At 38.4% G+C, this 23,827-nt stretch overlaps 1 protein-coding gene across 2 annotated transcripts; it reads left to right on the top strand.

The window, feature by feature from the left end:
- Positions 1 to 299: 299 nt before the first annotated feature.
- On the top strand, positions 300 to 23,785 carry RARS1 (arginyl-tRNA synthetase 1). 2 transcript variants are annotated; one of them, XM_027084348.1, is made up of 15 exons: positions 300 to 404; positions 1,727 to 1,861; positions 5,208 to 5,396; positions 6,331 to 6,439; positions 7,129 to 7,229; positions 7,666 to 7,787; positions 8,738 to 8,858; positions 10,518 to 10,647; positions 11,863 to 11,967; positions 14,971 to 15,149; positions 15,509 to 15,618; positions 18,156 to 18,261; positions 22,154 to 22,326; positions 22,468 to 22,715; positions 23,556 to 23,785. In XM_027084348.1, the coding sequence occupies exons 1-15, from the start codon at positions 360 to 362 to the stop codon at positions 23,663 to 23,665; spliced, it is 1,983 nt and encodes a 660-aa protein (XP_026940149.1). In that variant the 5' UTR covers positions 300 to 359; the 3' UTR covers positions 23,666 to 23,785. The 2 variants fall into 2 exon arrangements, with proteins under 2 accessions (XP_026940149.1, XP_026940150.1); XM_027084349.1 differs by lacking the exon at positions 300 to 404 and adding an exon at positions 1,630 to 1,647.
- The last annotated feature ends 42 nt before the right edge of the window (positions 23,786 to 23,827 follow it).

Raw genomic sequence — 23,827 nt, 5'->3', positions numbered from 1 at the left:
AGTTCTGTACCCATTTCACGGAGGGGTTAAATGAAGCCCTTGAGAGACAAAGGCTTTAGGTAAGTGCCTCTGTCCAAGTCAGTCGAGCACAGAGCAGCTCTGGTCCGATTCCCCTCAAATCCTTTGCCCTCGTCCCAACATCAGAATCTAAAGGCTGCAGCCCCCGCCCCCAATCCTGGCAGAAAATTCCCGCGGGTTCTCCCCGCAGTGTCTCCTGGATTTCACCAGAGGGCAGCAGAGGCGACACCCACGAGACGGCTGGGCGGGGCCGGGAAGGGCAGAGGGAGAGGGGTTCCGCTTCCGGCGGGGCTTGCCGCTTCCGCTTCCGGCGGCTTGGTGGGTTAGCCGCTGACGAGAGGATGGACGGCTTGGTTGCTCATTGCTCCGCGCGGCTGCTGCAGCAGGTGGGACCGCGTGGGTCCGGTGGGAAGGTTTGGAAGGGAGGCGCCGGGGCCCGGCTCCTGCCCGGGCAGCAATAAGGCGACGGCAGCGAGGTGGGGACCGGCCTGCGCTGCCTCGGAAGCTAATGCCCTCCCAGAAACGCTCTCCCAGAGGTGGGAGAGGAAGAACCCGTGGTTTCCAGGCCCGGGTGACGGTGACGTTCAGCGAGGTGGAGGGTCCCCCTCTCTCTGACTTCCTCAAGGCAGCGTGTCCGGGGGGTGGGGTGCTGGAGCCTGGCGTGTTGAGTACAGCCTCGAGCAGCGCTCGTCTTTTCCCGAGCACGCGCGCGCTCTCGGTGGAAGCGCGGGGCCAGGCAGAGGGGCCCTGGGTCCTGTTTGCAGCCCAGCCACCGTTCTCGCCGTGCTGCTGAGCAAGAGGAATCCTGAAAAGCCCGTGCAGTCGTTCATTATCAAGCAGGAGTTTGCTCTCTTGCCCTCAGTATTCGTGGGGGGAAGAACTGTCATACTTTGTCAAAAAGTGACAGTTCCCTTACCCTCTAGGCCCAGGTAGGGAGAAGTGGGAGGGGTGATGGGAATGTAGGTTACGCAGTGTCATCTCATCACGGGAACTGCTTTATGCTAAATCCCTCACAACAGTACAAGTTGGTCAGGTAGATTGGCACGTTCTTTACCGCTCTCCTCGCATGGTCTTTGTCCGTGTGGGGCTGTAAGTACCCTCTCGCTGGGTTGTGATAAGAATAATAGAGATAATTTCTGAAAAGTGTTAGCTCAGTGCCTGGAACATAACGTATGCTCATTTATGGCAATGTTTTCGGCTGTAGTTATGTCCAGGTAGACAATCTGACAGTTAAAGTGAGGGCGTGTCTCCCTTAGTAATGCAGTTAGGTTGGAAGCTTGATTTTCTTTTGACTGGACATGTCTTTAGTTGGAGGAGAACATCTAGGCTAGGACCTACGACCCTGGAAACAAAGAGAGGAAAAAATGGGAAAATCCTTGTGTCTCAGAAAAGGCGGAAGGGGTGGCACTTGAGCCAAAAAAGAAACAAGCGATCTGAAGCTTATCCCCTTGCATGCTTAACACTCCTGTTTCTCCCCGCCAACACACGTGCTTCGTTTTTTCTTATCAAGGATAATATCCTAATGTCATCAAAAACCTCAAGGAAGAAAACTCACAGCTTATCCTAAGGAAACTCCTTCATTCCCATCACCTCTGCCACACCCAGGTGGAGAGGAGGGGAAAGGAGGAAGTAAGCCTGTGGTTCAATTTATCACGTCGTGGGAATCATCAGTTATGACGGACCGAACAAAGTGGCTTTTCTTTCCTAGGAGAAAGAGATTACGTTTCTGACTGCTGAAATTGATCGGTTGAAAAACTGCAGCTGTTCAGAAGCTTCTTCAAATTTGGAACAGTTGCGGGAAGAAAATTTAAAATTAAAGTATCGGCTGAATATCCTTCAAAAGGTGAGTACTCTAGGTTCTAGTTTCATTCTACAATTTAAATTATTGTGTCTTTTTTTAAAATCCTTGTTATCGAAGATTCTGAAAGCATGCCCTGAGGAATTTGGAAAAAGGAGTGAAGAAACCATGTCCTTTCTCCCTGCATGAGACAAGTTAGGACTCAGTTTTTGGTGCAGATAATGGAGCAATTGCTCTTGTCCTTCTAGGGCCCTTTGAAATGTTTCATCATACTAAGTGTTTGGCCAGCTTAATTTTACATAATTGCTTCTATCAAATGGAAATATTTTTAAATACACCCACAGCCCTTCTCTGCTTTAAGTTGGTTATTGTACAGTTTTACTTTCGTATTTTACAACGTCATATATATATTTTTTTCCACTTAAAATTTCAGAACATTTTTTTCCAGGAAGCTTGTGTTGTACTGGTTATTTAATGACTTCATGATCTAACGGTGTTTATAAGTTTTGTCAACATAGTGAGCTTGCTTCAGTTGGGGTTTTAATTTCTTGGCCTGCCTTTCAGGTCTGCTGATGACACATCCTAGAGGATGACCTCACTCCCATAATTGTTCTCCTGTGTGTGTACTACTTTCGGCCAGGCTGCACTGGCATTATACCTTTTTTCCAAAGCTTACCCCATTTATTCATCTTAGACTCTGCCTGCCCCACTCCCGTGAAGTCTTTTTTATTACCTACTGTGATCTCTTCCGCTTAAAATAGCTTTGAGTCTTCTAAAATCACAAAATTCCTTTTCCATGGAATTGCCCCCAAAATATCTCACCTTTCTGATTACCTCATTCATTCTGCACTTACTTCTACTCATTTCCCTATTATATTTATTTCAATTCAGAGGTATTGTTAAATGCCTAATATGTGCTAGAGTCTAGGAGGGAAGAGATACAAAAGGAAGTACAATGTATTCTAATACACATTTTCATAATGGGAACTAGCTCTAATTGTAAATAGGAGAATTCCGTCAGTGTAATGTGGAAGGCATATTGGTTCTTTCGTAGATACTTTGCCCTACTGAGTAACAGCACTGAATACAAAGTACCCAACAGAGAACAGCAAGCCACAGAAGAATAAATAGTGCGGGATGCCCATTCTCCCTACCCTCTTCCTCTGGCTCACTTTGGCCACATGCTCTGAGTTAGAAACACGTGTTGGATGGTTGTCTCAGAGACATTTTTGCCCTTGTTTTCATTAACTCAACAGCCTCAACTCTTCCGTATACCCCCTCCTACTGAGCTGTCTTCCCCCTGCCCAAGATTAAGTCTTATATTTACTTAGTACTTATTAGAATTATGGGTACGTTTTTCACCAGTGACAATGTTAAGATTGCTATGTGATGGTACTCTTATTACAAAATCAGAGATTTTGAGTAATCTGCTTCTGATGCTAATTTTCTCATAAGCTCTGTGGTTTTAGGAGGTTTTGTTGTTTTTTTTTTTTGCATAATGTGAGGTGTTTCAGAATGCTTATAGTGAGTTATAGCAAAGGTGTTTGTACCGTATGTAATATTTCTTAACCTCATGGAACTTACCATTTTGGGGGAGAAAAGACTTGCACATACGAAACAGGTTGGGGAAAAGTATTTAATTATAGTCAAATACTTAATTGCATGGTGCAGAAATCAAGTACAATGGATTCATATACATGTGTTTACATAGATACACACAAAAACATACACACATCCATACATATATACTGATATTCCCAGCCTTTAAAAATAGATTGAGATTTATCTACAATTGGTTTTGGGTCTTAGGATCATATCTAAAAACTTTAGTATTGTGTCGGCCAAAAAGTTTGTTCGGGTTTTTCCATTAAGATGTTAGAAACCCGAATGAACTTTTTAGCCAACCCAGTATTTGTTACTGGAAACCTTTAGATTGTGATAAGCATATCTTCCCCTTTTTTGAGTGTGGCATCACAGGGGAGTCAATTATTGACTAACTAAAATTTTAAATCAGTATTTTAGTGAGTTTAAAGAATATAATTTCTTCCATATGGTAGAGAGGGTGATGAGGAAGCATAGAACCTGAAATGCTCCATTCCAGCAGTACTGACCATGAATCCTGACTTTGCCACTTGCCTTTGTTATCTTTGGCCAGTTACTTAATCTCTAGCCCACAAGGAAATGATGATAGTAGTCACAAACCGAATTTTTGTTATGTAGATGAAGTAAAATAATGCACATAAATAAATAAAGCACTTGACTCAGTTCTTGAGACTCAAGTTACTCAGTAGTACTCAGTTCAGTACTACTCGAATAATAGTTTTCATTGTTGTTGTCATTCATATTGCACATCATTGGCATTTTGACTGATGTAAAGTTGTGATTACTTTGTAGCAGCATTTTCATTTGTATTCCATTATGAGCGTATGTGTTCAGTCACCAGTCATCTTGACCTGCTACATGGCAGGTACAATGCTAGGTGCCAGGGATAGAGCCATAAATAGGACACTTTCTTTGCAATCAGAAGTCTGGTGATACAGACAGATAATTTGGAGAAGGTATGAAAAGTGCAATAATAGAGGTAATTAATTAATTCTACACCATCTTATGTGAATATATTCCACTTCAGAGAAAGTGAGAAATAGGAGGTAGTAGTAGTCCAACATGGGAATAGCAGTAAGACAAAACAACCTGTTATTCTGATATATTAATATTACCCAGCAGTATTTTTTATCTGTTTCATTTCATGCCTTGAAGGGGTCAACATTTTAATGGAGAGAATATATTTTTTTTTTCTTTTGTTCATAGAGCTTTCAGTTCCAGCATTTGATAAGAAGTTATTTAGGATTTATTTTGTATTATTTTCTCTGTGCTTTAAGGAAGCTGAGAAAATCCAATCAGCCCCTTACTCTCTATTGCTAATTTCTGTTCTGATAAAATAACTGTAGAGGGCTTCCCTGGTGGCGCAGTGGTTGAGAGTCCGCCTGCCGATGCAGGGGGCGCGGGTTCGTGCCCCGGTCCGGGAAGATCCCTCGTGCCGCGTAGCGGCTGGGCCCGTGAGCCATGGCCGCTGAGCCTCCGCGTCCGGAGCCTGTGCTCCGCGACGGGAGAGGCCACAACAGTGAGAGGCCCGCGTACCGCAAAATAAATAAATAAATAAATAACTGTAGAAAGAAAGTACTCAGGACGTTTTTACATGTATGTCTTAGATGCTATGGGATAGACTTGTCCTATTAATGTTTCTCAGCATATCCTAGATATGAGAGCATTACACTATCAGCGTATATTACCTTTCAGTTCTTCTGAAGACATTTCAAGGTTTCGCAAAATATTTGGGAAAATTTTGTATGATAATTTAGAATTTATTGACATTTTCATTCTTTTCTTACAGAGTCTTCAAGCAGAAAGGAGCAAACCAACTAAAAATATGCTTAACATCAATAGTTGCCTACAAGAGGTCTTTGGTTGTGCCATTAAGGCTGCCTATCCAGATTTGGAAAATCCTCCACTGATAGTGACACCAAGTCAACAGCCCAAGTTTGGGGACTATCAGTGTAATAGTGCTATGGGTATCTCTCAGGTGATTATATTATTATAAAGCATTCTTGATGACTTGATTTTCTTAAGCATTATAATTATTACCATTTGCATAAATAATATCAAATTGTATCCTCAGTGAAAACATTTTCCACGGTTCTGGAAAATCTTGAAGAAAGGGAATATGTATGTTTTTAATTTTTAAAAACCACTAATTTGAATATTTAAATTATATATATATATTATATATATATATATATATATATATATATATATATATATATATTCTCAATGTTTAAGGGTAATAGTTGGTATTGTTTTGGCACTTCCCTCCTTTTGTGTCCAGGATGGCTTTGTGTTATTGTTGAGGGATTAAAAGTTAGCTGTCTGGAACCAGCATTCCCATCAAATATTTGGTGGAGATGTGTCTTTGAGGTGGGCTTGTGTATTTCATATTCAGGCAGAGGAGTTCCCTGTTTTTAAGAGCTACATTGTCTAATGTGTTAGTAGTTTATTGCCCCTGGTTTGGGACTTTTTCTTTCTTTTCATTGCTGAATAGAAAGTCTTCATCTAAAGAGACCAGATTTTTTTCTAGATAATTTTTATGTGTCTACGCTGGGGTTAAGTTTATAAGGGTGCTGTTTATTACTCAACTCTGAATATTTGCAAATTAGGAATGTGAATATCCTGGAAACGGGCATTATAACTAAAGACTTTAGAAGTCTTCATTAAAAAGTTCTAGCTAGTTTTGGCAACTCATCTTCAAATGGAGGTCCTGTGGTTTTGGCACTTTTTTATTCCTTCTGGCTGGCACTTTGATGTCTGATGCTTTAATCAATCCCTTTACAAGGTTATTGGTCTCTGCTTTTCTGCCTTTTGATGGGTCTTATGTCAAATGCATCTGATGCTTTGTCAGTTGTGCATTTCCTACTACCTTGCTGAAACCTGTTGTGTAATGAATCATTTATGTTTTATAGATGCTCAAAACCAAGGAGCAGAAAGTTAATCCAAGGGAAATTGCTGGAAACATTATCAAACACCTCCCAGACAATGAATATATTGAAAAAGTTGAAATTGCTGGTCCTGGTATGTCATAATGTTATCTTTCTTAAGTAGTTGTATTGATTGCTGAGTCCTTTAGAAATAAGAAAACTTTTTTTAGCCGTGCCACGCAGCTTGTAGGATTTTTACCAATAGTTTCCCGACCGAGGGATTGAACCCGGGCCCACAGAATTGAAAGTGCGGAGTCTCAACCACTGGCCCGCCAGGGAATTCCCAAGAAAACCATTTTAAATATAAACATAGGGTTATAACTTGTATACTGAACAAGATGATGAAAGCACCTTAGATTGAGAGTTAGGAAACTGTAGTTTTAAACTAGACTTAGCCACACTGGTCTTGGATGAGTTAACTTTTTCTCCCTCTGGCTTAGTTCTTCATCAGCAAAAAGGAGATAGACCATGGCAGGTATTCTGTACGAAAGAATCACCTCTTTTCTGTTAAGAGGTAAATAAATCATTTGCTGAGAGTGAAGGGGCCCTGAAGTAAGAAGCTTTCAGGAGAGTGGTGAAAGTTTGAAATAGATGCTGAAACAGGGAACTTACAGGAGTGCTCAAGCCAAGGCCCCAAGTGGTGTTGGAAGCCTGAAAAGTTTTGCCAGAACCAGACTAAGGCTCTGGAACCAGCATAAGTGAAATTGAGAAAGGCTTTGGGGGTGAGCAATCCTCAAGTTTGGAGGCTGTCTGATTTTTTTTCTCTTCTCTATTGTTCTTTAGGTTTTATTAATGTCCACTTAAGAAAGGGCTTTGTATCACAACAGTTGACCAACCTCTTGGTGAATGGTGTTAAACTACCTGCCATTGGAGAAAACAAAAAGGTATATGTACAATTTTTGATTGATATAATAATACATTAGAATTGTGTTAGTTATAACTAGGAATGGCTTTTACTTCTACTGAGATTTAATCATTAATGTTTTGAGATTATGAACACAGCTGTGAAGTAACTTTTCCCCTGGGTCTTGATTGCTATGTGATTTTTCCTTTCATTCCATAAAGCATTTGAGGTAGCCAACCGATATTTATGAGTTATCTCTGAAATAGAGAATAGATTAGAGAATAGAATTTGTTTAAACAAATTTGATTATTTTTCAGTTAATAATGGACAGGTTTCATCAGACAACCTAACACAATTGAATTACAATGCAAGCTACTGTTTAAGTCTTAAGTTTATTATTAAATGTTATTAATGAATGTGTTAGCAGAATAAAATGTTTATACCCCTTTAAAAAAAATCTTTATTATTTATCCTAGGTTGTAGTTGACTTTTCCTCTCCCAACATAGCTAAAGAGATGCATGTAGGCCATCTCAGGTCGACGATCATAGGAGAGAGCATGTGCCGCCTCTTTGAGTTTGCAGGATATAACGTGCTGCGGTATGTACTCTTGGCTTTCTTTGGAGATTTCTATAGACAAGGGAAAATGTCACTTGAGAAAGAATCTTTGACTAAATCAGTGATTCATCAGTGTGGTTCTGCTTCATAATCACCCATTAGGCTTTTAAATTATGTCCTTGGCCCCTCCTCTGGACTAACAGCTTTTAAGACTTGGGGTAGGGGGCGGAACCAAGGAAAAAGCTCCCCCATTTGTTCCACAAATATTTCTTGATTGCCTCGTGTATACTAGGGGTATATAGTCTAGTGGGAGAGGTAAGCAAGAAACAGATGGTGCTGGGCCTTGTAGGCCATGGTAGGAAATTGGGATTTTATTAAGTGCAGTGAGAAGTTATTGGAAAGTCTTAAGTTAGTAGGGCATGTAATCTAATTAGAGATTACTCTGGTTCCTGTGAAGAAGCTAGGCAACTAAGGGAGAACTATAGTAATGAATTAGAAGGCTGTTTTAATAATCCAGTTAAGAGATGATCTGGTGGTTTGAGATTAGATGAAAGCCGTGAGGAATGAGAAGTGGTTGGATTGACATATTTTGAAAAATTTTGTCCATTGACATTTGGGAACCACTAATTACACTAAGATAATTAGTTGAAAAGTTAAATTTTCATAAAATTGTGGTAATGACGAACATTGGCCCAGCTGCCATTGGCCCAGTTAACTACACAATAAACAGATCACAGTCCACTGATAGGAAATTCATTCAGCAAATCCTAGAGACCTGCTGTTTGCAGCCTCCATTCCTGGGTATGCGATGCTAAACATAACAGACCTGGTCTTTGCCTCTCAGACCAGTTGAGGAAACACCTCCATAAAAATATATTACTAAATGTGATGTACTGGCACTTAATGTTAGTGGTTCCTAATGGAATATAATTCCTCTAATTTAACCATGTTTATCATTTTAAAGTGATTTTATGTTCTGTTTTTGGTATTAGATTAAACCATGTAGGAGATTGGGGAACCCAGTTTGGCATGCTCATTGCTCACCTGCAAGACAGATTTCCGGATTACCTAACAGTTTCACCTCCCATTGGGGATCTTCAGGCTTTTTATAAGGTTTGATTTCATTTATTGTTCTATTATTTGTGTGTTTATCATTTATCACAATTATTTGTTTTCCTTAGGGAGTTTAAAATGGCATTTGAAGCTACTATAACAGTTGCTAAACTCTGTTCCTTAACACATCATGCTTGCTTTTTTTATTGGTGTATGTTAAAAATTTAATTCTACTACATTACCCATTCTTAAGTGAATTTAGGAGTTTGTTAGTCAAAATACATTTTAATATTTAAAAATTTCTGATGCTGTAGTTTTCATCTTCATTTTATATATTTTGAAAGCGTTGTTAAGTATATATAAACAGTTTTTTAAAGACAATTTACCATAAACCATAATTTTAAATCAGTTAGTGTGACTCCTTATCCGTATACAAACATTCAAACATGTATTATATCATTTGTGGTTATAATATCATTTTTATATTCTGCCTGTTAAACATTTTATCAAACTCTTTCATGTTACTTTATAACAGCACATTATTTTGGATTTGTGGACCAAAGTTTATTTCACTCCCTATTGTTGGATTTTCTTCCCCCATTTGGGGGGAGCTCAAACTTCATACTGTAGGTCTTTTTCCTTTTTAAAATTGTTTCCTTATGATAGACAGTATCCCAAGAATAGGATTACTGCATTAAAAAGTAAACATTTGTGGGTCTTTTGGTTGGTTGTTATTGGGTTTTTTGAAGTTATTTTTGTATTTTGGTATGTATTTTCTAATGAAAAAATTGAAAATAAATTGTTTACTGGTGGGTGAAATAACTTACAGTCTCTTGGGATTCTGTGCACTGAATATAATGAGGCAAATCTATTAATGCAATAAAATTTTTTAATACATTGCTAAATTTTAAAACCAAGGTAAAAGAAAAGCCATATATTTCCAGTTTTTTTTAAACACATAGATCTGTAATTATAAAGAAATGTCTAGAATTTCCATCAAAATGTTATTGCTGGTGAGTTTGGGATGGGATTAACAATATATATATATATTTTTTTAGTAAGCATGTGTTGCTTTCAAAATAGATATAAAAACAATGAAAGCAATTTTATTTTTAATTACAAAAAAAATTGCTCATCCAGAATGGAAAATAGAGCCCAGAAAATTCCTCCTCATCTGTTAGCTATTCATTATTACTCTCCTGGAACATAGCATTGGTGTGAATTGGAAAAGTAGAGGTAGCACTGTGGTGAGAATTTTATATTTTTATTTATTTATTTTGCGGTACGCAGGCCTCTCAGTGCTGTGGCCTCTCCCATTGCGGAGCACAGGCTCCGGACACGCAGGCTCAGCAGCCATGGCTCACGGGCCCAGCCGCTCCGCGGCATGTGGGATCTTCCCGGACCGGGGCACGAACCCGTGTCCCCTGCATCGGCAGGCGGACTCTCAACCACTGCACCACCAGGGAAGCCCAAGAATTTTATATTTTTAAGAAAAATTATTTCAGAGGCAATAATAGGGTTTTATTGGCGCATTCATTTGTAACAATACTCTTTGTTGAGATAGAGCACTTGTTCTGGTGTTCTAAATTTTTACTTCCTCACTCTGGTCTATTTGTGGGGTTTGTCTAGGTCTTTTTGAGAAATGTACAAATTTTTTATCTAGAAATATGGGGGTCACTCTTTACAAACCTTACCTTTTTTTTTTTTTTTTAAACACAGGAATCCAAGAAGAGATTTGATACCGAGGAGGAATTTAAGAAGAGAGCATACCAGTGTGTTGTTTTGCTCCAGAGTAAAAATCCAGACATCATAAAAGCTTGGAAGCTTATCTGTGATGTCTCCCGCCAAGGTGAGTTTCTGGGCTTTGTTCATTCATCTAACAGATACTATTGCATACAGTTTCTTGAGTATTCAAAATTGACCTTGAATGACATGTTAAATTTTCAAGGACTAACAAATTATTTTTCTTAAGTATTTTCTGAAGTTGAAACTGCAAAGAAAGTTTATAAAGACAGGCAGGTGCAAAATTTAACTTCCTCAGAAGTCAGGAAAAATTAGTTAGGAAAGAAAGTAGAAGAGAAAAAGATGCTATTCACAGTAGCATCCAAAGCTATAAAAATAGTTAGGAATAAGTCTATCCAGGAATGCGTAGGGCTAAAATGAAGGGAAATACACAAAAGGATGGAATAGAATGTTTGGACAGAGTGTCATGCAGAATCCCCTAGTTCTCCACATTCATTTGTGGTTTTAAGACAATTTTAACATAATCTGAAAGGTCACTTTGAGGAATAAATGAACAAGAATAGCCAGTAGATCTTTGGAAAAGGCTGAGGGCTGTTTTGCCACACTAGGCAGTAAAATGTGTTGTGCTACTGTAGGTTATCTTGTGTCACTAATGCGTGGCTAGAGAAAGAGATAAATGATACACATTAGAAAAAAACTATATAAGAAAATTCAGTGAACAGTTGAACTCCAAATAGGAAAGGCTTTTCTTTTTTTCTTCTCATTTACATTTTCTAAGAGTAAATTTTTTATTTTTTTTATTTTTTATTTATTTTTTTTTGCGTTACGTGGGCCTCTCACTGTTGTGGCCTCTCCCGTTGCGGAGCACAGGCTCCGGACGCACAGGCTCAGCAGCCATGGCTCACGGGCCCAGCCGCTCCGCGGCATGTGGGATCTTCCCGGACCGGGGCACGAACCCGTGTCCCCTGCATCGGCAGGCGGACTCTCAACCACTGCGCCACCAGGGAAGCCCCCTAAGAGTAAATTTTTTAAAAATTACAGTAGGTATTTGTTCCTTGCAGGAACAAAATAAATGTAGACAGGAAAAAAGGAAATACATTATCTGTATTCCTCCCCACTATTAATAATTTTGATATGTATCTTGCTATATTCTTTCCAAATTTTCAAAGTGGCAGTATGTATGTAATGCTCTGTTTCATACATTTTCATGTAATTAATTTCCTTCCAAATGCTTCAATTAAATAATTTCTTTTAAGGTAAGATGCATGTTTCCTATTTGTTTTAATTATACATTTTCTTTATTTGGTAACTTTTTCCCTAGAGTTTAATAAAATCTATGAGGCGTTGGACATCTCTTTAATAGAGAGGGGAGAATCCTTCTATCAAGATATGATGAATGATATTGTGAAGGAGTTTGAAGATAGAGGTGAGTTGTTTTTTTTTTTTAACTTTATTATACAAATTTTCAAACATAGGCAAAAGCGGAGGGAATATTCTAGTAATCCCCAACTCCATGCACTTGTTACCCAACTTAATTATGAATGCAGGCCGATCTTACTATGTCAGTACCTTCCTATATACACTGCTTATATCATATAATTTCATGTATAACTGCTTTGGTTTGTCTCTGAAACAACAGGCCCTTCATCCCACCCCAAAACCACAATACCATTATTATTCCATGACAGTTAATAATTCCTTAATATTAAATAGTGAGTCAGGAGTTCAAATTTCCCAAGTTGATTCATAATCTTTTTTAATCATGAGTATTTTTTTTCAGTGTCTGCACATTTGTTTGCTATAAATTCTGTAGGTCATGGGTTTCTCTCCATTAGCCCCATCCTTTTTTCTCATTTATTTGAAGAAACTAGGCTGTTTGTCTTACAGAGATTCCCGTATAATGTTATGTAACAATTCCTCTATCTGTATTTTCTAAAGAGGTTTGATTAAATTCTGGTTTGTGTTTTTATTTTCTTCCCTTTTTTGTTTGGTCTTGTTTAATTTGCAAGAATGCCAATTTTTGGTTGGCTCTCTTACTATGATGTTAAGATGAATTAGTGGGTTTAGGTGTTGTCAGCCTGATCTATCCTTTAATTTCCCCATTAGACTTTCCCCTAGAGGTTTTAGCAGCTGTTGATTGTCATGACTTTGTTCCATTATTTCATTAGAGATTGGAAAACGGTGGCATTCTGTCATTCCTTTGTTACCTGGAATTCTCATGTGCAGAACTTTGTCACATAATCATTTTGATTATCCTGAGGTACAATTCATAGAAGACAAACAGTATAAATTCTTGGTCCTTTATTTTTCTTTCTTTATCAATTTTCAGAATAATAAATTAATTTCTTAATATCTTCCAGATGTGACAACTGGATTGTTTTTAGCATTATTGTAAGGTTTAATATCTTTTATGTTTTTCGACCATTTGCCTTAGATCTGGATTCAACCAATCTGATATCTGCAAGGAAACTTGGTTCCTTGAATGACAAATGATATTTGTTAGTCACGTTCTGGAGCCTAGGGACCATACTTTTAAGATAATGAATTTTAAAAAAATTTTTTAATTGAGATATAGTTGATTTACAATGTTGTGTTAATTTCTGCTGTACAGCAAAGTGATTCAGTTATATATATATATGTGTGTGTGTGTGTATGTATGTGTAAATACATATTTTTCGTATTCTTTTCCATTATGGTTTATCACAGGATGTTGACTATAGTTCCCTGTGCTGTGCAGTAGGACCTTGTTTACCCATTCTATATGTAATAGTTTGTATCTGCTAACCCCACACTCCCACTCCCTCCCTCCCCCCACCTTGGCAACCACAAGTCTGTTCTCTGTGAGTCTGTTTCTGTCCTGTAGATAGGTTCATTTGTGTCATATTTTAGATTCCACATATAAGTGATATCATATGGTATTTGTCTTTCTCTGTCTGACTTACTTCACTTAGTATGATAATCTCTAGGTCCATCCATGTTGCTGCAAATGGCATTATTTCATTCTTTCTTATGGGTGAGTAATATTCCATTGTGTATATGTACCACATCTTCTCCATCCGTTCATCTGTTGATGGACATTTAGGTTGTTTCCATGTCTTGGCTATTACAAATAGTGCTGCTGTGAAGATAGGGGTGCGTGCATCTTTTCGAATTATAGTTTTGTCCAGATATATGCCCAGGAGTGAGATTGCTGGATCATATGGCAACTCTAGTTTTAGGTTATTGGGGAACCTCCATACTGTTTTCCATAGTGGCTGCACCAATTTACATTCCCACCAGCAGTGTAAGAAGGTTCCCTTTTCTCTACCCTCTCTAGCATATTTTATTTGTACACTTACGATAATGAAATTTTAATAATGAGAAAAGCACAGAGAAGTTAGTAACTTCCCAGAGTTACATAGCTAATAAGTAATAAGTCTGAGATTCAAACCTGGGCAGTCTGGCTTCAGAGTTTGTTTTTTGTTTTGTTTTGTTTTTTCCGGTATGCGGGCCTCTCACTGTTGTGGCCTCTCCCGTTGCGGAGCACAGGCTCCGGACGCGCAGGCTCAGCGGCCATGGCTCACGGGCCCAGCTGTTCCGCGGCATGTGGGATCCTCCCAGACTGGGGCACGAACCCGTGTCCCCTGTATCGGCAGGCGGACTCTCAACCACTGCGCCACCAGGGAAGCCCCAGCGTTTGTTTTTAACCAGCATTTTATAGTGCCTTCACCTTACCAAGCATCAGTTTCCTAAAGTGTAAAAAAAAACAGTAATAACAATATTTACTGCAGAGAGTTATTGTGAAGGTTGAATTTAAGGCTTAATATAGTATTTAGCACATAGTAGCATGCACTCAAAGATTGCTGTTTTTACCGTCATGTACTCTCCTGTCCTTTCTTGCATCCAAGAATTTTGTCTTTTTCATTATGAGTGTATGAACATGATTTTATTTTTACTTTTCACTAACCATTCTAAATGCTAAATCCTGCCATGTTTGTTTCCTGAACTCTGTTGCAGTTTTAACTTTAAAACTGTAAATGAATGAATACATTTTAAGAGGTAATGATAAAAATTGCATCCTCCTCCCAAAGGAAGGCTATGACTCCAGCTTGAAAACAAAGCACAGATTTCCGTGTTCTGTGTCTGCTGAGCAGGTGGGCTCCAGTGGGATGCTCTATGAAGAGTTTGGGCTCCAGTGGGATGCTCTATGAAGAGTGTAGTGTTAGTCCAGAAAACTGCCAGGATATCTCACCTGTGCCCTGAACACACCCTGGGTGCCCAGACAACCTTGACAATAGCCATTTTCCAAGGCTCATACTAGGTCACATTGAGGGGAAAAATCCTGTGATTTTTTTTTTTGAGCTCTCTAATAAATATCCTATAATGGCTAAGCATTTATAGTCCTTCAAGATTCTTTTAACATTATTAATAAAGTTTTTTTTTCTTCTAGGATTTGTGCAAGTGGATGATGGCAGAAAGATTGTGTTTGTTCCAGGATGTTCCATACCATTAACCATAGTAAAATCAGATGGAGGTTATACCTATGATACATCTGACCTGGCTGCTATTAAACAAAGACTGTTTGAGGAAAAAGCAGATATGATCATCTATGTGGTAGACAGTGGACAAGTAAGTGAGTTTGAAGATTTGTATATGTTTAGATTGTCCAGTTGGTGAGGCATTTGGCTCTATAAGACCCTATAAATTTCCCTACAAAAATTCAGAAAAGTAATATAAGGAAAAGAACAGGGTTTGGATTTGGCCAAACTTGTACACTTCTCAGCTTTCCCGCTTGTCTCTGTAAACTGAAAGGGTGTTCCTTTTCTCATGTATAAGGAATAAAGAAGAGCTTTTACAACTTTACTTGCCTTACAAGATGTGTGAGTGATTTGAATTTTACAAATTTTTATTCCTAAGCAGAAGAGCTTTCAGTCATTTTTTTAATTAGAAAGTTTAGCAAGTAACTTTCTCTTTCTCTTTCTTTGTAGTCTTTACACTTCCAGACAATATTTGGTGGTGCTCAAATGATTGGTTGGTATGACCCTGCAGTAACTCGAGTGTCTCATGCTGGATTTGGTGTGGTACTGGGGGAAGACAAGTAAGTCTGGAAAATCTGAAGGTGGAAATGACACACCTGACCCCCAGATTTCTTTGAAAGAGGGTATATTTCATTTGATACCATAGTCTACGTATGCTGTAGTGGTGTACGCAGCTGAGATGTTTTGTACCTATGTCTTATCACTGCCAGAGAATGTAACCTTTTAGGGAGAATTCAGAGAAATTTTTAACATCTTACATTTAATATTGTCTTAGGATCACTTAACTAATCACCATATCATTTTAGATTTGGTGACATGACCTAAATACTACCATCACGTAAAAGTGGGTGATGTTTCTAAAAACTGCATAAGCTAGCTCAAGATGCTTAACAAGCCAGTGTACAAAAGCCCTAATTTAAGCATGTAAAAGGCAGGCTAGGGGTGTCAGGGTATTTATTTTAGATACAAGATTATATGGAGACCAAATACCTTAGATCAGACATTTAATTGTAACATATGACTCTTCTGTATAGCTGCGCTTTTTTGTTAATTAGAAGACACTGGGTCCTTACCATGAGCCATGGCCGCTCCGTGGCATGTGGGATCTTCCCGGACCGGGGCACGAACCCGCATCCCCTGCATCGGCAGGCGGACTCTCAACCACTGCGCCACCAGGGAAGCCCCTATTGGTTTTTTTGACTAACATTTAGATGATTATTCCTACAGTTAGGAGAAAATTAACACATTTACCTTTTATGTCTGATATTTATCACCAATATTTATATATTGGCATTTAATTTATCATGTAATGGCTAAGGAATTTTTTACTTCTTTTTTTGGTTGTTGTTTTATATTTCTGCATTCGGTATCATGTAATTATGGTGTCCTACACCATAAAAAAGAAAAATAATATCAGTGATAGTTAGCCAGTAGCAGCCTACCGTATTTTAAATAGTGACATTAAAATGCTCAGATTCTGCCATCTATTTTTTAGTGAATTTTTCTGTTTTAAGGCTTTTTACAATAAATAACTTATCATTTTATTTGATCATCTTCCTGTTTATTGAGCACCTCATTGGCTGGGTGCTCCACAGTGTGTACATGAAGATAACATAAAACATGGCCTCCTTCCTGAAGAAGAAGCCTGTCATCTAAAGCAGAGCAGTTCTCTGTGGAGCCTGTTAAAATATACATGCCAGGCCCTACCAGGAGAGTTACTGACTTATTAGGTCTACAGTGGGTATTAGGCATCTGTTTTTGAAAGCTCTTTTGGTAGTCAGGTATGCATCCCTCTTATTAGAACCACTGGTCAGAGGAGTAGACCAACACAAAAAGCAAAAATTCAAGGCAGGCGCGGGTAGGGAATAATGGGAAAGACCAGTTATTGCAAAGTGGAGACATTAAGGAAGGCTTTCTTACATTTTGGCTAGGCTTTATGATGGATATCATTTCATCACACAGAAGGTCTGGAAGTTGTTGGAACACTCAAGGAGGGGAGGGGATGGTATAAGGAAAGCTATGGAAGTATTTAATGTACTTTTGGAATAATAAAGGAGTTTTAATTCTATAATGAAGGGCAAGATGATCCTTTTTAAGGCAGCTCTGAACATATAACTTTAACAGGAAGTATCACAATTACTTTGGCAGACTTTGTGTTAGATAGAAAAACATGCTTCCTTTGTACCATTATTGGGATTGAAGGATTTTTTTAACTTAAAAAAAACAGGAAGAAAAAGACGGACATCATATACTTGGATGTCTTGCAAACTTCTTTTTAATAGGTAAAATCCAATTTTCATGAAATGCTTTTTTTTTTTTTTTGCGGTATGCGGGCCTCTCACTGTTGTGGCCTCTCCCGTTGCGGAGCACAGGCTCCAGACGCGCAGGCTCAGCGGCCATGGCTCACGGGCCCAGCCGCTCTGTGGTATGTGGGATCCTCCTGGACCGGGGCACGAACCCGTGTCCTCTGCATCGGCAGGCGGACTCTCAACCACTGCACCACCAGGGAAGCCCCTCATGAAATGCTTTTTAATAGTGCAGTTACTCAGGGCAGTGCTTATCAGTACTTTTGCCCCATCCACAGAGATTCTGATTTCAGTGAGTATGAATGGGGCCCTGGCATCCAGTTCTAAAGTTCTCAGGCTGATTCCGATATGCTTCTAGGGTTGGTTACCACTGGACAGGTGGAATTACTATTCAGAGAAATGCAAGTAAGATTCCAGTTAAGAATTTGCTTATTTCCCAAGCAGTTCTAGAAGCAAAAGTGTAGTTAATTAATAATTTTCTAAGAAGGTAAAACAACTGAGCCAAACTTTGTGTTCAGAAAAATGAACAAATTAACGGATGTCTTCTTTTTTACCGTTTTAACGAATGTATTAAAGGTGAACATGTAGAGAATGCTATTAGGGGTCTAAAGCATAGAATGCTTGGAGTTGAGGGTTAATAGATGAAAGACACTTGACTGTATCTACTTTCTTTTGGCATCCTCCCTGGTTGTCAGCTGAATAAGGCAGTGTCAAACCTTAATTTTCAAAGATTTCTAAGTTGGAAGGTCTGTTTCAAAATCTGTTTAACTGGGACATTTAAATTTTATTAGGAAGAAGTTTAAAACACGATCAGGTGAAACGGTGCGCCTCATAGACCTTCTGGAAGAAGGACTAAAACGCTCCATGGACAAATTGAAGGAAAAAGAAAGAGACAAGGTAATCCAAAGACTTATTTGTGTATTGTGTAGCATGCATGGTGTTGTGGTTTTTTATTTTTGTCTTTATTGAGAGAACTGGGAAGGATTACAAGGAGTCAGTCCACTTTTGACAGGCTTATAGTACTCAGATTTTATTGCACAGTTTGTTTCTTGATTGAGTATTTATTGTGAAAATACAGTTCTTGGCTATTACAAAAGGCCATGGCCTTTTTCGCCTTTGTTAATGTGGCATAGAATATCTGCTTCTTATTGGCAGTTCACCTGTCACTGCTTTGAAGCAGTGATGGGAGAATATTGAAGATTGAGACGGTCTGAGTGAAGAGCCTACATTAGAGTGTATGTCTGCTGAGCTCCTTTGTCTGGGAGCATTTGTAGAATGATCATAGCAGTAAACACCTACCACTCTCGGCCACTGACGAGCCATCAGAGTAGGAAACATGATGGGCTTTCATAGCACCCTTAGAAAGGACTGAGGTTGGATCTGTGTGGAATTTGGAGGAACTGCATCAAAATGGAAAAAAAGCATCAAAAAAAATTTAAGATGGGAATAACAGAGGTCAAGGATTGAGATTCAAAGAGTCTTAGGTCTTTTACTCTCCTGCAAGTCAAGTGGTATTTTGGAATGAACATAATTACTATAAACAGAAGAGTAAAATGACAGAAAGAGACACAGAATAGGAAGAAATGTAGACATCAAAGAGCCAAACAAAAAAAAGGTTCTTTGAGGACACACTGTCTTGTTTGGTTTGGGTAGATCACTGATAATCCAGAGAGCATGAAGGCAGGCTGTAAGGCTACATTCTTCCCATCTGTTCCCTTTCCACTGTTAGCAAAATGAAATGTAAAATACTTTTTTTCTCTATTTCCAGTAGGTGGTTGTCAGGTATACCCAGTTGGTATCTCCAGAATGGTTTTGCCTTTTAGTTCTGGCCTAGGCACAAGTGGCACAATCAGATGAAAAATGGAAAATTTAGTCACCTAATCAATTTGTTTAGTCTGCATGATAACAAAAACTGCTTTGACTCTTTTATTTATTTGGCCATTTCAGCTAGTATCTTTTGATTTGCATACAGTAAAATGTAAAGCTTGACGAATTTTTACACACACATATGTATAGACATGATAACACCAACCAATCAAGTTATATTTCCATCACCCCAGAAAGTTTCTTGTCACCATAGATCACTTTTGTTTGAGGACTTTAATGAAATCATAACGTGTGTTCTGTTTTCCAGGTGTATCAGTAGTTCATTTCTTTTTATTGCTAGATAATAGTATGTATGTATTTATGACTGCATTGGGTCTTCATTGCTGCTCTCGGGCTTTCTCTAGTTGTGGCGAGCGTGAGCTACTCTTTGTTGAGGTGTGCAGTGGCTTCTCTTGTTGTGGAGCATGGGCTCTAGGCGCACAGGCTTCAGTAGTTGTGGCACACGGGCTCAGTAGTTGTGGCTCACAGGCCCTAGAGCACAGGCTCAGTGGTTGTGGTGCACGAGTTTAGTTGCTCCGCGGCATGTGGGATCTTCCCAGACCAGGGCTTGAACCCGTGTCCCCTGCATTTGTGGGTGGATTCTTAACCACTGTGCCACCAGGGAAGTCCCTAGCTAATAGTATTATGTTTCTTCTGTTGATGGACATTAGGGTTGTTTCTGTTTGTTGACTATTACAAATAAATTAATTTCAGCATTGCTGTTCAAGCCACTCTATGGGTACATGCACTTTTTCTCTTGGATGTATATCTAGGAATGGCATTGATGGGTTGTAGGGTGGGCTTATGCTTAACTTTATTAAAAATTGTGCCAAGGACAGAGTTGTAACCATTGTACACTCTCACCACTAGTATGTGATTGTTCCAGTTGCCCCATATCTTCCACTATAACTTTTTGTGAGTCTTTTATTTTAGCTTTTCTGGTGAATGTGTATTAGCATCTCACTATGGTTAAAATTTGCATTTCTCTGATGAGTAATTTATGTTGACTGTTGCTTATTGGCCATCTGGGTGTCTTTTGTGAAGGGTCTGTTCAAGTCTTTTGTACAGTGTTTGTTTTAGACCATCTATTCATTTATATTTATCCACATATTTACCCTTTCCTGTGAACTTTTCCTCCCTGCAGTTTTTTTTATTGCCTAGGTTTGGTTTGGAGAGGGAGTTAGGGAGTTTCCTTCTTTCCTTTGTACTTACCTTGCTTGGGAGTTGCTGAGCTTCCTGTGGGTTGGGTTCCTCATCAGTTTAGGAAAATTCTCAGCCATATTTCTTCAAATATTGCATCTTTGCCCCATTCTATTCTGGAATTCTAAGTACATATATTATATTAGAACTTTTGACGGTCTCCCAAAGTGTCTTTCACTTTTTTTTTCACTTTTCTTCTCTCCGTGCTTTATTTTGAATATTTATCTACTTCAGATATTTTGCTGTTCTGTATTCCAAGTGTCTATTGAAATTTTGCTTTTCATACAGTTTTGTCTCATTATTTGAATACCTTAATCATAGTTTTCTTTTTAGCTTTTCATTTTGAAATTTTTCTTTTAGCTTTTCATTTTGAAATAATTTCAGACATAACAAAAATTGTAAAATAGTACAAAGAATTCCCATATTAGCTTCCCCAAACATTAACATCTTACAGCCGTAGTATGATTATCAAAATCAGGAAATTAACATTGCTGCAATACAATTCACTAATCTGCGGACCTTAGTCAAGTTTTGCCATTTGTCTTACAGACGTCCTTTTTCTAGTCCAAGATCACATGTTGCATTTAGTTTTCATGTCTCCTTATTCTTTTTTAATCTGGGCAGTTCCTTGCTCTTTCTTTGACTTTCATGATCTTGACACTTACGAAGGGTCAGGTTTTTTGTGGAATGTCCCTCAGCTGGATTTATCTGGTATTTCCTCATGATTAAATTCCAGTTATGCAGTCTTGGGAAGATAGGAGTTCTTCTCACTTTTTTATTTCAGGAGGCACATGATGTTGATATTTCTCATGATTGTTAATATTAATTTTGATCACTTTGTTAAGGTGATACTATCAGTTTCTCCACTGTAAAGTTACTATTTTTCTTCTTTGTAGCTAATAAGTATTCTTTAAACAATTCCAGACTTTAAAGTTGCTGTTGACTTGTTTTTGTTGTTTCTGTTGTCTTGTTTCTCCCTCCCCCTACCTCACCTCTTGGTTTTTAGTCATTTCATCTGACATTGTGGATGAAAAATTATAACGGTTCTAGATAATATCATTCATCCTAGTTAGGTTTTCTGGCCAACAGATAGCATGCCAGCTGGTTGTCTTAATGGTGTCCTTGTGTTGATGCTCTCTGGTGACTTCAAATGGTTGTTTCATATAACTTATTCAGCTTTTAAGTAGTTGATTTTGCTGGAAGGGTTAGTCTACTTCAAGCTACTGCATCATGTCCAGAACAGAAATCCTTACTTACTTACTTGTGACCTAATAATGCTTCAGAATGTATGACCAAATTTAGCAAAACAATATTAGATCTCCAGTTCTTGACACCCTATTTTAATTCCAGTTAATTACCTGACCCTAATTTTTGTTTTTATTTTACTGTACTTGTTTCCTGTAAGCTACCTCAGAATCTTTGATGGAATGAAGCGGATATAAACTAATAATTGGTGCTTTCCGTTTCTCACTTACTGAGTAACGTATTCAAGCGGACACTTCATAATTTACAAATCAAGTTTCTCATGGAAACATTCTTCGTTATGCAGAGCTGATGAATTGTATTTTCATTGTTCTCTTCTTTGTAGATTGGTCCATGTTTTCCTACCTCAGTGTTGATATTTATTAAAGTTTACTGATTAAAAAGCACCATTAGGTGCTCCTTACGCCCATCTTTTGTCTGTGAGACAGGATTATGAAGTATTTTTTTCTTTTTCCAAAAGGTCTTAACCACAGAGGAATTGAAGGCTGCTCAGACATCTGTTGCTTATGGCTGTATCAAATATGCTGATCTTTCCCATAACCGGTTGAATGACTATATCTTCTCCTTTGACAAAATGCTGGATGACAGAGGAAATACAGCGGCTTATTTGTTGTATGCCTTCACTAGAATCAGGTAATTGTGGGTACAACATTGTTTTATTTTGAGTCAAATGATGATCATTTCTAGTTTATATCAGTCACTTCTTACTACATGTTTCAATGGAAAAGAATGTACTTAACAAAGGGGAATGATGGCTGTTACCTGATTTTTCAGGTCAATTGCGCGTCTGGCCAGTATTGATGAAGAAATGCTCCAGAAAGCTGCTCGAGAGACCAAGATCATTTTGGACCATGAGAAGGAATGGAAACTAGGCCGGTGCATTTTGAGGTTCCCTGAGGTTCTGCAGAAGATTTTAGATGACTTATTTCTCCACACTCTCTGTGATTATATCTATGAGCTGGCAACTACTTTCACAGAATTCTATGATAGCTGCTATTGTGTGGAGAAAGATCGACAAACTGGTGAGTGGTTCATCCAATAGTCATTTTGGGGATTGGGCACCAACAAGGCATTTATTTGAGTTGGATGTAGGTGGTTTTCAATTTATTTTATTTATGGAAACCACCTCCTTCCCCCCATTTTTCCCCCAGTTACACATTAATCCATATCATATACACAAGACAAAATTGAGCTAGCTCTAATAAAAGCATAAACGGAATTCTTCCCATTCCCAAACTGACTAGTTTCCCCACCCTCAGGCACATGGGATGGAACCATAAGACTCTAAAGAAAAACAATTAGAAGGCCACTAGGAATAGGATATTTCCAACAAAAGCAGTGTGACTGAGGGTCCCAGAATGAATCTTTGTGGTTCTTGATAACGAAAACTACCCTTGGGGGAAAAAAATGATACCTTTTGTAGGCTTTTTGCTCTACCCTGTTAAAGAGTTAATGAAGTAGACTGAATTAATGTGTTACATGGCAAGTAGGCATTTCTGAGAGTCATGCCTGAGAACTAAAACTTCATTAGGAAAAAAATCTCACCATTATGGTGTTAAAGTTTATAGTTAATTCAGACCATGAGGCCTAGGAAAGAACTCTAAAAAGAAAGATAAAATACAATCTAATCAATGCAGGCCTTGTATCTCTTTTATCATCAGTTGAAAACAGATTTCTTGAACAGAACACTTATATTTCTTAGATTGTTTCCCCTTATAGTTTAAGGTAAAGGTGATTCTAATTAAAGCCCCAAAACATCTATGGGTTGGGCTATTCACTTCTCAGTAAAATCCAGAAGTAACATAGATTCTTTAATAGTGATTTGTAAAAAGAAAATTTACTGTCTTTTTCTATGTTCTCAGGAGAAGTATTGAAGGTGAACATGTGGCGTATGCTGCTATGTGAAGCAGTAGCTGCTGTCATGGCCAAGGGGTTTGATATCCTGGGAATAAAGCCTGTCCAAAGAATGTAATCCTCCTTAGGTTTGAACACTGTGTGTTTTTACCAAAGTGGCCATTAGCATTGTTTGCTTTTTCACAATCATCAATCATGTGGATACAAAAACAAGTAAAAGAAATTTGTCAGCTATCTACAGAACATGTGGTTCTTTATCTCTCACAACTAGGCTTCTGAA

This window comes from Aethalodelphis obliquidens, unplaced genomic scaffold (assembly GCF_003676395.1).
Source record: "Aethalodelphis obliquidens isolate GAN/ISIS:26980383/991018 unplaced genomic scaffold, ASM367639v1 scaffold52, whole genome shotgun sequence".
NCBI classification, from domain to species: Eukaryota; Metazoa; Chordata; class Mammalia; order Artiodactyla; family Delphinidae; genus Aethalodelphis; species Aethalodelphis obliquidens.
This window is presented reverse-complemented; position numbering and strand designations above follow the sequence as displayed.

Bases quoted from the DNA above. Each gene is read 5' to 3' on its own strand.
- RARS1 (XM_027084348.1), top strand. From the start codon at position 360: ATGGACGGCTTGGTTGCTCATTGCTCCGCGCGGCTGCTGCAGCAG. The intron at 10,648-11,862 runs GTGAGTTTCTGG...CTTTTTCCCTAG, and splicing joins CTGTGATGTCTCCCGCCAAG to AGTTTAATAAAATCTATGAG. The intron at 22,327-22,467 runs GTAATTGTGGGT...CTGATTTTTCAG, and splicing joins TATGCCTTCACTAGAATCAG to GTCAATTGCGCGTCTGGCCA.